General features: G+C 36.8%; 1 protein-coding gene across 1 annotated transcript in view; it reads right to left on the bottom strand.

The window, feature by feature from the left end:
• The window catches only part of LOC126162590 (ATP-binding cassette sub-family C member 4-like), a 262,712-nt gene that overhangs the window by 18,817 nt on the left and 229,597 nt on the right, over positions 1-14,298 (bottom strand). Inside the window, exons 20-22 of the mRNA XM_049919191.1 lie at positions 13,698-13,825; positions 13,358-13,603; positions 11,930-12,099 (exon numbers count right to left, since the gene is read on the bottom strand). Of these exons, the coding sequence (XP_049775148.1) occupies positions 11,930-12,099; positions 13,358-13,603; positions 13,698-13,825 (544 nt within the window). The remainder of the gene's footprint in view (positions 1-11,929; positions 12,100-13,357; positions 13,604-13,697; positions 13,826-14,298) is intronic.

Raw genomic sequence — 14,298 nt, 5'->3', positions numbered from 1 at the left:
ATCTTTGCATTCAAATAAGACAGAGTGTGAAATTTGAAAAAGTTTGCAATGAGAAATAGGGATCACTGTGATTTTGCAATTCGGGCATATTACATTATATGCTATTGCATATGAAAGTTATTTAACATATTGAATTTTTCTTTAGACTTGGGTAGAGGTCGCTGTCTGTCACCAGCTTAAAAAAAATGACCTTCTGTAGCACACACATTTGTGAACATGTATGTCAGCAATATAAAGCAATTTCTACAACATTCCTCGGAATGTTTCATAAATGAATTGTGGTATTAAAACAAGATCTTGACAAATGATAGCACAAAATAAGGAGAGTATTTTGCCATATGATTATTATGCAAAACTTCATTATCTACCATATTATTCCACTAACTACAGACTTTCTTGACAAAAGAATGTAACTTTTAAGGGCTATCAAAAACTGGTGAAAGAAAAAACACTGTGCTTTTTGGAACAACATAAGAGAAGACTTTACACATTTATTTTTGAACAGAGGATGTGCATTCTCAGTAGCTATTGACCTTGCTGATGCTCAGTTCCTTACTTAATAAACTTAATAAGCCACCGTTTCAGAATTCTCTTGTGATTGCATCTGTACAACATGTTAGTAAGGTAACAGTGTGTAAGCTTTGTTGTGTTTTGGCAAAAGAAGCAAATTTTAAGATGCCAACAAGTGAAGTGTAGGTTTCACTGAAATTTGCCACTCATGATGCTGCTCTGTAAGTTTCAAATGATTAACAAGTCAGTTGAAAATAAATAACTGCTTTTGTTGCATTTTCAGTGCATTTCTTTTTAGATATTAACCAAAGCAGAGATGACAGTAGACCTTTTTGGATGGTCACCATGCTAGTGTGGGCATGGAAAGGCTTCACTTAATATTTACAAAAAATGTAAGTGTAGACTTTATTTTAGAATGGCATTTCCCCTCCAGTGTTTGGCATTTCCCCTACAGCATGTAACCCCCACCACTATCACTCTCTCCACACTAGCCCTGCTGACTGTGCATCTACCAGCCACATTATTCTGTGTACACTATACAGCTGTTGTATTGGGTGATAATTGAACTGCAGCTACTCTGTGGGCTGTAATTATCATACAACAGTAAAACTTGGCAGATATGCTAATGTATTAATGCAGAACTGATTGGCACTGCAAAAACTTTAGTCCCAATTTTGGCTATCAGATCCAAATCTGGCACTGCACATCATATGATTGACAGCCCCAGTACTAATCATTCATGTCCCATTGTAGTCCATTATATATGGAAACTTTTCTATATGTTGTTCTTGCATTCACAGCACCAGATTTGCATCTGGTGGCCAAAATTGGAATTAATTTTTTCTAGTACAAACTGGTTCTGCATTAATGCATTAGAACATCTACCAAGTTTCACTTCCATATGACAATTATGACCCACTGTTGACCACTATAAGTAGCTGCATTTTAATTATAACAAACTGGTACCATAACCACCAATGAAAAGACTTTTAACATCAACATAATAGCAATAGTGGTAGTGGTTGTAGTAGTAGTAGTAATAACAATAATAATAATAATAACACTTCCTTTTAACCGTACGGTATATGTTACATTGTATTTAGGAACTTTCGGGTTATTGAACACGTATCAATAATTACGGATTTCTGTAGTTGTATATATACGTTTGGATGTAGCTGTATTGCGTTCATGTACTGGTGGATATTGTGTGGTATGACTCCTGTAGTTGATAGTATAATCGGTATAATGTCAACTTTATCCTGATGCATTGGAGGGCAGTGTGGAGGGTAAAAATCGTAGAGGGAGACCAAGAGATGAATACACTAAGCAGATTCAGAAGGATGTAGGTTGCAGTAGATACTGGGAGATGAAGAAGCTTGCACAGGATAGAGTAGCATGGAGAGCTGCATCAAACCAGTCTCAGGACTGAAGACCACAACAACAACAACAATAACACTGCCAATATATATGACAAGGGAGCATATAATTACCAGCCACTGAAGCATAAACAGCTAACGGAAGATTGACAGCGACATAAACTTAAAGATACAGTTGTATCTCCAGGTTTTGCAACTGTTACTTTTCCATTTTCTATGCCTTACATCTTTCCCAATCTATAACTTCAAAAGTATTTTTTTCTCCTATCGGAATCTTTGTATTTTTTACTTCCGGGTTCTCAACTTTTACATAATGTGACTGACTGATTCACAATGTGACTGATTCAATCATTGTTGACCACCATCCTAGCTACAACCATTGTGCCAGTTGACCAGTAAACACCACTCTCATGTCATTCATAGCATCAGTATTAATTTTTTTACTTTAATTCTTAATTGTGATAATAATTGGTTGGTATTAATTTTTATTAATATTTTGAATAATTATTATTAATTATTATAATTATTATTTCTATTTTTCTCAGACCTTAGGTCTGGTTAAAAATGGAAAGTGACGTGGACCTTCATCAAGCGTGACTTCCTTTTAACCGTACGGTATATGTTACATTGTATTTAGGAACTTTCGGGTTATTGAACACGTATCAATAATTATGGATTTCTGTAGTTGTATATATACGTTTGGATGTAGCTGTATTGCGTTCATGTACTGGTGGATATTGTGTGGTATGACTCCTGTAGTTGATAGTATAATCGGTATAATGTCAACTTTATCCTGATGCCACATGTCCTTGGCTTCCTCATCCAGTTGGATGTATTTTTCAATTTTTTCTCCTGTTTTCTTCTGTATATTTGTTGTATTGGGTATGGATATTTTGATTAGTTGTGTTAATTTCTTCTTTTTATTGGTGAGTATGATGTCAGGTTTGTTATGTGGTGTTGTTTTATCTGTTATAATGGTTCTGTTCCAGTATAATTTGTATTCATCATTCTCCAGTACATTTTGTGGTGCATACTTGTCTGTGTGAATGTGTTGTTTTATTAGTTTATGTTTTATGGCGAGTTGTTGATGTATTATTTTTGCTACATTGTCATGTCTTCTGGGGTATTCTGTATTTGCTAGTATTGTACATCCACTTGTGATGTGATCTACTGTTTCTATTTGTTGTTTGCAAAGTCTGCATTTATCTGTTATGGTATTAGGGTCTTTAATAATATGCTTGCTGTAATATCCGGTGTTTATTGTTTGATCCTGTATTGCAATCATGAATCCTTCCGTCTCACTGTATATATTGCCTTTTCTTAGCCATGTGTTGGATGCGTCTTGATCGATGTGTGGCTGTGTTAGATGAAACGGGTGCTTGCCATGTAGTGTTTTCTTTTTCCAATTTACTTTCTTCATATCTGTTGATGTTATGTGATCTAGAGGGTTGTAGAAGTGGTTATGAAATTGCAGTGGTGTAGCCGATGTATTTATATGAGTGATTTATTATTATTATTATTATTACTATTATTAATTATTATGAATTATTAATTATTATGAATTAATATTTTGAATAATTATTCTCTTAATAACAATAATATAATAATAATAATAATATGATGATGATGATGACAAATTAATATGCAGAAACTACAGAAGTCTGCGGTAAATAGTTTTGAAGTGTGGGGAAAATCAGCACAAATAAAGAGAAATATGAACACAAAGAACAGACAGCTAATGTCTTTAAGAACTTTGTGTAGTCTTCATCCAGCTCATTTTTAACAATAATAATTAAATTCACCCCACTGATGTAGAAAAAACTCACCCCAAAAAGAGGAGTACCTATGAGTCTTACAAACTGGTAGGAATATGAAGAACGAACTAGGAATATAAAATCAAGAACAATGGTTGAAAAACTGTGGTTCACAGGCCACATGCTACCCAAATCAAGTAATGGTTCACAGGCCACATGCTGCCCAGACCAAGTATCTGTGCGGCTCATGGTTCTCAGCCATACTTTATAATAATATGCATCTAGCAACTAACAGCAAAATCCAAAGATGTAACTAATGAGTTGACTTCTGAAGAGTGTAGTTTTCCTGCTCAGTAACAAACAAAGATACTTACAGAGACAATAATACTGTAAGATGCACTTAATTTTAACTGACATAGGTGAATTCACCCAAAAGCTAGCTAGGCCTAATGTTGGCTGGTTAACTCAGGGGCAGAGCAACAAATACCAGGTAGCATGGGCACTGCAGGATTAGAGGATGTCAGAGACAAAAAGTTTTACTGATGGTCTTCAAGTACTGACTACTCACAGGTGTGTGCAACTGATCTGCTGCTATGGTTGTAAATTTCAAATGGAATAACATGGATTCATAAACGTGCATGATAGACATGGTCATCTTCAAATGGAGTATATCTTTGTAACAAGGAATATGAAACTAAATTAGGGCTATTGTAATATGATGCAATGAGTAGAGGAAAATGACATTCAAAACATTTAGAAAACATTTGTCATTGTGGCTCATATTGCTTAATGAATTTAAATGTCATTATAACTACTGTTATTAATCAATTAACTACTCAGTCTTACAGACAACAGAACAACACTTCATCAAACAATTACAGTGTCGTAACTTTGGGGTCATCAAGCTTAGCAGCAGTCTGAAACAAAGAACAGTCAACACAATGTGTTTCAAATGGTGCTGACTTTTAATGATCAGTATTTGGTGGTCAACAGCCAACTTATCTCAGACTTACCATAACTAGTCTATTAGGGGCTCCTAACATACTAATTTATGTATATTGCAATTAATTATAACACCTGTACATATGAAACCTGAGGTGCCTGCCCACAAAGGCAGTATTGGCTCTCAAGGAAAAAAAGTTTGGTGACCACTGATCTAGAGGAAATAATTCATGAACTGAAACAAACAGCTGAACTAGCAGCCCCAAAAAACCCAAGGAAAAAAAAAACTGATGGTGGAATGATGAATGTGATAAAAGCAACCTGGCCAAGATATCAGAGTTGATAAACAGAAGAATCACACTTGAAGTTCACTAATCAAAGAAAGATAACCCAACAAGTAATGAGGTTTAAATTCCAGTACCAAAAAGACATATTTTAATGACAGGAACAAACAGTGAGAAAAACCCACATGATTACTACAAAACATTCAGCAGACAACCTCAAAGGTATGATCCTCCAATACTAACGCTAAAAGATAAAAACTGTAAGAGTTTACAACAGAGCAAATATAGAACTTTTAGCAGAAACATTTAACAAACTACTACACTATCCAAATGCCCCTGAACTAGTTCAGACAAACACAGCGTTCTACTAGCTGTCAATGTGGACTTGCTTCTTGACGAAAATTATCTTGTACAGTTATTACTATGAGAAATTTTTTATGTACCTTTGTGGACTTAAATTACTTTTGTTCAAATTGTGGTATAACTTTCTTGTTGTTTATGCCAGCTAAGCTCGATAATGATCACAGACTGAAACTAGTAGCAAACTGTGCAAAATAAATGACAGCTGAAGGTTTTGCCAAGAATTTTAATCACTTTAACAAACAGAATAATGCTGACTAAAACACCGCTGGAAAATATAAACCCACCAAAAATCTTTGAAGTTTACAAAGTTTTGAGAGAGCTCAGGAACTACAAAGTATGTTGAGAAGATTAAAGGTTTGTGCAACTCAGGAAGCATGCAGTAGAACCAGTGAAGATATCATTACACCACTCATGGTGAAAATCTGGATCAAGAAATACCATACTGGACTACAACTACAATACAACCATTACACAAATCCATATAACTACAGAGGGATTCCTCTTGGACTGCACATGGATATCTTAGGTGTTGCGAAACAACTGAAATCACTTAAGAAAGGCAAGTCTTCCGGTCCAGTGGTATACCAATCAGGTTCCTTTCAGAGTATGCAGACACAACAGAGCCTTTCTTAGCAATCATATACAACCGCTCGCTTGACAAAAGGTCTGTTCCTAAAGAATGGAAAGTAGCACAGGTCACACCAATATTCAAGAAAGGAAATAGGAGTAACCTACTGAATGACAGACCCATATCACTGACCTCAATTTTCAGTAGGATTTTGGAGCATATACTGTACTCTAACATTATGAATCACCTTGAAGAAAATGACTTATTGATACATAACCAACAAACATTCAGAAAATATCATTCTTGTGCAACACAGCTAGCTCTTTATTCCCATGAAGTAATGAGCACTGTTGACAAGGGATCTCAAGATCGATTCCGTATTCCTAGATTTCCAGAAGGCTTTTGATACCATTCCTCACAAGTAACTATTAATCAAATTGTGTGTATATGGAGTATCATCTCAGTTGTGTGACTGGATTCATGATTTACTCTCAGAGAGGTCACAGTTCATAGTGATAGACGGTAAATCATCAAGTAGAACAGATGTGATATCTGGCATTCTGCAAGGTAGTGTAATAGGCCCTCTGCTGTTCCTGATTTACATAAATGATCTAGGTGATAATCTGAGCAGCCCCCTTAGATCGTTTTCAGATGATGCTGTAATTTACCATCTAGTAAAATCATCAGATGATCAGTTCGAATTACAAAATGATCTAGAGACAATTTCTGTATGGTGCGAAAAGTGGCAATTGGCACTAACCAAAGAAAACTGCAAGGTCACCCACATAGGTACTAAAAGAAATCCTATAAATTTAGGGTATACAATAAATCGCACAAATCTAAGTGCTGTCAATTTGACTAAATGCCTAGGAATTACAATTACGAGCAACTTAAATTGGAAAGACCGCGTAGATAATATTGTGGGGAAGGCGAAACAAAGACTCCGCTTTGTCGGCAGAACACTTAGAAGATGCAACAAACCCACTGAAGGGACAGCCTACATTACACTTGTCCATCCTCTCCTGGAGTATTGCTGCGCGGTATGGGATCCTCACCTGGTAGGATTGATGGGGGACATCGACAAAGTGCAAAGAAGGACAGCTCATTTCTTGTTATTGCGCAATAGGAGTGAGAGGGCAACTGATATGATACACGAGTTGGGGTGGCAGTCACTGAAACAAAGGCAGTTTTCTTTGCGGCGAGATCTATTTACGAAATTTCAATCACCAACTTTCTCATCCAAATGCGAAAATATTTTGTTGACATCCACCTACATAGGAAGAAATGATCATCATAATAAAATAAGAGAAATCAGAGCTCAAACGGAAAGATTTAGGTGTTCCTTTTTCCCACACACCATTCAATGAACCCTCTGCCAGGCACTAAAGTGTGAATTGCAGAGTAACCATGTAGATGTAGATGTAAAAAGTCTTGTCAAGAATTTTGTACAGTCACTGGGAGACTACCAAGGAGGATCTAGACCATGGAGATGATTTTCAGAACATATTATCACTTTAAAATTTATAATGGATGTCTACAAAAGACGACAAAAACAAGAAATCATAACCTTTGTAGGTTTCAAAAATCTTACGATTGTATCCACAGATCTTCAGTGTTGGACATACAAAGGAACTTCAGACTTTATCTCAAATTAATAAAAATGATAAACTTAACCCTCACAAACACCAGGTTGATTATCCAACACCACTACTCTTCAACTGTACTCTGGCATACCTGATGACAGAATGGTACAATGGAAATCTCAATAAAATGCAAATTGGGATTAAGCAAGATGAAATAACTTCAAATTGCTTAGGATTTACAGATGAATTAGCACTAATAGCTAACAGTATGCAAGAAGCCAGGAATCCAATAATAAGCCAACAAAATTTAAAACAAATATAGAATGCCAGATATAATTAAAAATGACTGAGATGATGGTAACAGACCAAATAGTAATAAACCACGTAACAGTAAGCATCACAAAAAAAGATGAAACAGTTTAAATATCTAGCAGAAATTATAACATAGAACTTGAATGTGTAGGGGAAATTAAACTACATAAAAGAAAACGCTTGTGTGGATTTTATACCAGAAATAATCAGTTTTATTATACCGCACAAACACAATACAAACGTACATTAATGCAGGAAACGAAACACTGTCGTTTTCAGCCTCAGAACCTCATTCACGAAGAGAGTGTTTCATTGTCCTGTCGACTATCAACTTGTCACTCCCACTAATGAAAAACCTGCTTGACAAGAAAGAACTAACAGAATGATAAAGGCTCAAAAAGCTAACATGATATACATGCAATGGAAAATGTCTTTCAATAAAAACAATATCAAAACACTACAAGATGGTGGTACACTCAGAGGTCATATATGCAAGTGAAACTCTTTGTAGAGTCACTCAGAAAAACAGAATCAAAATATCATAAAAGAAGAGAAAAAAATCTAGAATCTGTACAAATAAAAAATATCAAAAGAAGAAAATATAAAAAAGGAGGGCAATGTACAATAGTGCCAACTGAAGTGATGTACTGTAATCTTGGACCTATTACAGACACTGTGCATAAGAAGAGGATTTCTTTTTTGGATGCATCATGAACACACCAGAAACAAGATTAACAAGAGGAATTATAGAGAAACTCTGGAATTTGAAAGATCAAGTAGTGTAGATTGAGGAAACCAGAGAGTATATGGAGCAACTAGAGATAAGTCTTGGTGATCAGGAAAATAAAACATAAAATCTCAAGAAATAGAAAAACAAGAAAATAAGACAAAAAAAAACACAGTGAAAAGTATATTTACAGATGAGGAAAGCTGGAAAAGATCGGAATGAATGAAAAGATATTTGCCAATTTGGAAGGAATGAAACATGGACTGGCCAAACAAGATGCCCATCAAATGAGTAACTAAAGTTGTCCAATGAGACAAAAAAAGTATATAAATAGTAAGAACTAGGTAAAGGGAGATTCCATTTAACACATGTATACTCACTGATAAAGTATGGTGTCAAGAGTAAATCAAGTAGGGGCAGAAAGATCCAAGCTACATCATTGCTAGCCTGTTTTATAGTAGGAGCCAGGAAGCTGCTAATCCTTCTCAATTTAGTGTGCATTCATTTCTCAACCTCCAGTTCTATTCCAGACAGCAAGAGCTTACTTTCAATAACTTCTGTATTAAAATGTTCTGGTGACTTACAGGTACCACGGAAGCACCCATCTGGAATACTACATCTTTTGAAAATCAATGCAAATGGAGAGCATAATGTTCTAAAGTTGGCAGCCCCTCTAGCATTTTAATTTTTTAACAGAAAATCTGTATTGTGATCCTACATGTGTTAAAAGTGCATCCTGAAGCCAGTCTCAAATAATTATTTCTATATATCACAAGCATCACTCTGGGAGCTGCATTATTTGCACACAGTATACAGCCTTACTGAAACCTTCAACCCCCCTTTCCTTTTTCTTTATTCATATTACCAATTTTTATAAAAAGTTATAAAAGCTTCTCAGTAGTGGAACACTCATTCTGGTTGAAAATAGATTGAGCACTGCGTCAAGAGTGGATCTAGAAGATAAATTCTCACACCACGGAGGAGTGTTCACTTAAAGGAATATTTGTGATAGTTACGGTTTCATATCAGCAGACACACTGCTACAGAAAGATTGTGACTAGATAGTTCACAATATACAGTGAGTAGATTCTACTTCACAAGTAGAATTGTGGAAGGAGTATAATGTATATTTTGTTGCCATGATCTCTTCTCAGACTCAAAACCCTTTCCAGTCAAGAAGTTCTTAAGATATCACATATTGTCATTGCAGATTTGTGATCAAGTGCACCGCCATGAGGTAAAACCGTTTTTTCTTATGTAGTCCAGCCCTCTACTATGCCCTTTTTTGTTCATTCGGTCCACAAAAGACCGACTGTTGCTCGAGTATCACGTTGTTTTTGGAAACCCAGAATCTACTATGTAGGAATCAACATGGATTCCAGAAACAGCGATCGTGTGAGACCCAACTTGCTTTATTTGTTCATGAGACCCAGAAAATATTAGATACAGGCTCCCAGGTAGATGCTATTTTTCTTGACTTCAGGAAGGCGTTCGATACAGCTCTGCACTGTTGCCTGATAAACAAAGTAAGAGCCTACGGAATATCAGACCAGCTGTGTGGCTCGATTGAAGAGTTTTTAGCAAACAGAACACAGCATGTTGTTATCAATGGAGAGACGTCTACAGACATTAAAGTAACCTCTGGCGTGCCACAGGAGAGTGTTATGGGACCATTGCTTTTCACAATATATATAAATGACCTAGTAGATAGTGTCAGAAGTTCCATGCGGCTTTTCGCGGATGATGCTGTAGTATATAGAGAAGTTGCAGCATTAGAAAATTGTAGCAAAATGCAGGAAGATCTGCAGCGGATAGGCACTTGGTGCAGGGAGTGGCAACTGACCCTTAACATAGACAAATGTAATGTATTGCAAATACATAGAAAGAAGGATCCTTTATTGTATGATTATATGATAGCGGAACAAACACTGGTAGCAGTTACTTCTGTAAAATATCTGGGAGTATGCGTGCGGAACGATTTGAAGTGGAATGATCATATAATATTAATTGTTGGTAAGGCGGGTACCAGGTTGAGATTCATTGGGAGAGTCCTTAGAAAATGTAGTCCATCAACAAAGGAGGTGGCTTACAAAACACTCGTTTGACCTATACTTGAGTATTGCTCATCAGTGTGGGATCCGTACCAGATCGGGTTGACGGAGGAGATAGAGAAGATCCAAAGAAGAGTGGCGCGTTTCGTCACAGGGTTATTTGGTAACCGTGATAGCGTTACGGAGATGTTTAACAAACTCAAGTGCAGACTCTGCAAGAGAGGCGCTCTGCATCGCGGTGTAGTTTGCTCGCCAGGTTTCGAGAGGGTGCGTTTCTGGATGAGGTATAGAATATATTGCTTCCCCCTACTTATACCTCCCGAGGAGATCACGAATGTAAAATTAGAGAGATTAGAGCGCACACGGAGGCTTTCAGACAGTCGTTCTTCCCGCGAACCATACGCGACTAGAACAGGAAAGGGAGGTAATGACAGTGGCATGTAAAGTGCCCTCCGCCACACACCGTTGGGTGGCTTGCGGAGTATAAATGTAGATGTAGATGTAGATGTAGATGAATGTTATTTGTTAGTTACAACTGAATGCTTTATAAGGTAACTGTTTCTGACAGATGTCATTGACTGCATATTTTTTAGTATAGGGCTAGTGGTTTCCATTCACTGCTTTGACTGTTGTTCTAGTATGAAGTGGCAGATCCATATCTCATCCACAGTAATAAATTTGCACAATTTTGAAAATGGACCTAACATTACCGAGAAATGTCCATTATAATTATACGGGTAGTTATGCCATGGTCGGTTGATGAATACTGTGTCAATTCCCAATGTTTCGTCCCCTTCTGCGGAGGACATCTTCAAGGGGGTCTGTAGCTCGATGGAAGGTCCAACACACACACTAGCTTGCTACTGGGTGTGTTGGACCTTCCATTGAGCTACAGACCTCCTTGAAGATGTCCTCTGCAGACGGGGACAAAACGTTGGGAATTGACAGAAAATTCATCAACTGACCACGGCATAACATCCCGGATAAATATAATGGACATGATATTTCCAGCCGTGAAAGTCTACATTTTAGTATTACTGAGAAATTCATGTTCACATTTGCTTTTGATCCACATTCAACAAATTTACCATCCATCCTGCACCAAGTTTTCTTGCAGATAATTTTTCATATACAGTGTAACATTCTTTCAACTGATATAATGTAGACCATCAGTGTGGAATGTAAGTATTCATAATGAGTTTCACTTCAAAGAAAAAGAACTGTATAACAGTGCAGCATTTAGTTTTATCCATTTGAGTGAAACACACAAATTACATCTACTTTAAAAAGATGCATGACCCTCATTTTACATTGTTGAACAACATGAAAAAAAAAGGGAAAAAAATTAATTGATTTAATTGCCATCTCCTTACAACACTCAGAATGTTTTGTTTTATGTTTGTGTGTATTGTAACTGAGTTGTTATTTTATGTTAGAATGGCATGTAATATGTACTCACAAATTATCTACATTTGCTGTGGCTTCATCCAGCATCAACACACGACTATCTCGTAATATTGCACGTGCCAGGCACACCAACTGACGTTGACCCACACTGAAGTTGCTTCCCTGGTCCATCACAAGTGAGTCCAAACCAAGACTGTCATTTAGCATCTCTCGAAGCTCTACCTATATTATTGTATGATTAATGAATAAAATATCCATTCTGTCAATATTCTTACAAATTTCATTTAACTTGTTATCATGTAAAATAACTAATATATTGTCCAGTCACATTACTGTGACCATCTGTCAGAAGTCTGAATAACCACCTTTTGCAGTACAGACTGCTGCAAGACGTGGAGGAAGAGAGCCAATGAGGTTTTGGAAGATATTGACATGGATGTAGAGCCTTGCCAACTCCAGTGCTGTGGCCAGCTGCATTAGGTTTCTCAGTTAAGGATCCATGCCACAAACAGACCGATCGAGGTGGTCCACCAGATTTTCAATTGATTTAATAGCCTGGAAGTTTGCTGGCCAAGGAAGTGATAAACTCATTCTGATGCTCTTAAAACCTTGCACATACACTGTGAACTGTGTGACACAGTGCATTGTCCTGCTGATAGGTTCCACTTTGCTGATGAAAAATGAACTGCATATAGATGTGGACATGATTCCCAAGGATAGATGCATACTAAACACATTCCCCAGATCATAATGCACCCTTGTCCATTCCTGACCCCTTGCTTTCAGATGTTTCACACCATACACAACAGTGGCCATCTGTCTGATGGAGCTTAAAGCATGATTCATCTGGAAAGACCATCTATTCCCACACACTGGACATCCAATTGTGGTGCTAGTGTGCAAATTCCAGCTTTCGTCACTGATGAAAAGCAGTCAGCATTGGTGCAGGAACCAGGTGTCTACTGCAGAGATACATACCAAGCAACATTTGCTAAATAGCCTTGTTTCATTTAGGTGATCATAACATTTGCACATTTATTTACCTATGTGCATCTCCGTAACTGTCATTCACTCCTGTCGTCTACAGCCTGTGGTGCGTAACACCTGCCATAGCTCTGTTTTTGGATAGTGCCACTTTGAAATGCAAGATATACTGTAAATGCTTCCACCCTTGGCATCTGTTTTACATATCGTTTATTTGCCCACATCTCCACCCCCCCCCCCCCCCCCAACCCCCCTTTGGACATGCTTTATATACCATCCACGGGATTTGATATTGCATGTATATGTCAAAATAGGTGGTGGTCACATTAATGTCACTGGACTGTATATGAAGAAATTTGGTGTTTTATTGCTATTTTAGAAGCAAAATAAGAGAAAAAACACAATTTAGTGCACTAATCTAAGTTAGTTCAATATATTATATTATGACAAATATTACTATGTGAAAGTAATCAAAACATGATGACTGATACAGTACCTCATCAAGAGCTCTCCACAACACATCATCAGAGAATTCATCAAAAGGATCAAGATTAAAACGTAATGTTCCAGCAAACAATACTGGATCCTGTGGTATAATAGACATGTGTGATCTTAGATCTTTCAGCCCAACATGTGCAGTGTCTAATCCATCAATGATTAGTTCACCTTCTACAGTGGCTAGCCTGAACAATGCAGAAATCAGAGATGATTTTCCTGCACCTGTTCGACCTACTATTCCTACCTGATCGGTAAAAAGGAATAAAAGGGTTAGTAAAATGATGATATAATACAGATGTAAGCTTGTCTTTTCTTTGTGAATGTATTTACTTTGTTACCTTCTCGCCTGCTCTAATACGAAGATTAAGATCAATAAGAACTGGATTAGATTGCGGTCCATAACGCAAATACACATGTCGAAACTCTATTTCACCTTTAGCTGGCCAAGTATTTGGGGGTTTTTTGTCTGCAAAAAAAGGCAGTTCTATATATATTTAGAATTCATAGGAATCTAATTACAAAATTAACAAGAGCATAGTTACAAAAAAATATTACTTTAATAATGGGTAAACACAGATGGTGAGTCCCCAGAGACTCAGTTTTGGAGATGGTAAATAGCAAAACTAACGCAAAATGTTAGCATTCGTTTGTAGTCACCAAAATTATTGTTATCTGAAACAATGTTTAAACACCAGATAGATGAGACTTGACTAAGATTGTTATGAATGTCAATAGAAAATAAATTTTATTGTAACCAATCACATTGATTAATGTTCCCACTATGCATTTTGGAGGATTATACCTCCTTCATTAGTTGGATTTATGTAAATTAATCAGGTATGCATATTTTTACATACATCTTTTGGGTAACCTGTGCCACTGTCTTTCAGTGCTTTCCCAGTCATATCTACAGCTCATACACTTTCTCTGTAGAACCGA

Source organism: Schistocerca cancellata, chromosome 2, assembly GCF_023864275.1.
Source record: "Schistocerca cancellata isolate TAMUIC-IGC-003103 chromosome 2, iqSchCanc2.1, whole genome shotgun sequence".
Classification (NCBI taxonomy): domain Eukaryota; kingdom Metazoa; phylum Arthropoda; class Insecta; order Orthoptera; family Acrididae; genus Schistocerca; species Schistocerca cancellata.
Note: the sequence above shows the minus strand (reverse complement) of the source record. Positions and strands in the feature narration are given on the sequence as shown.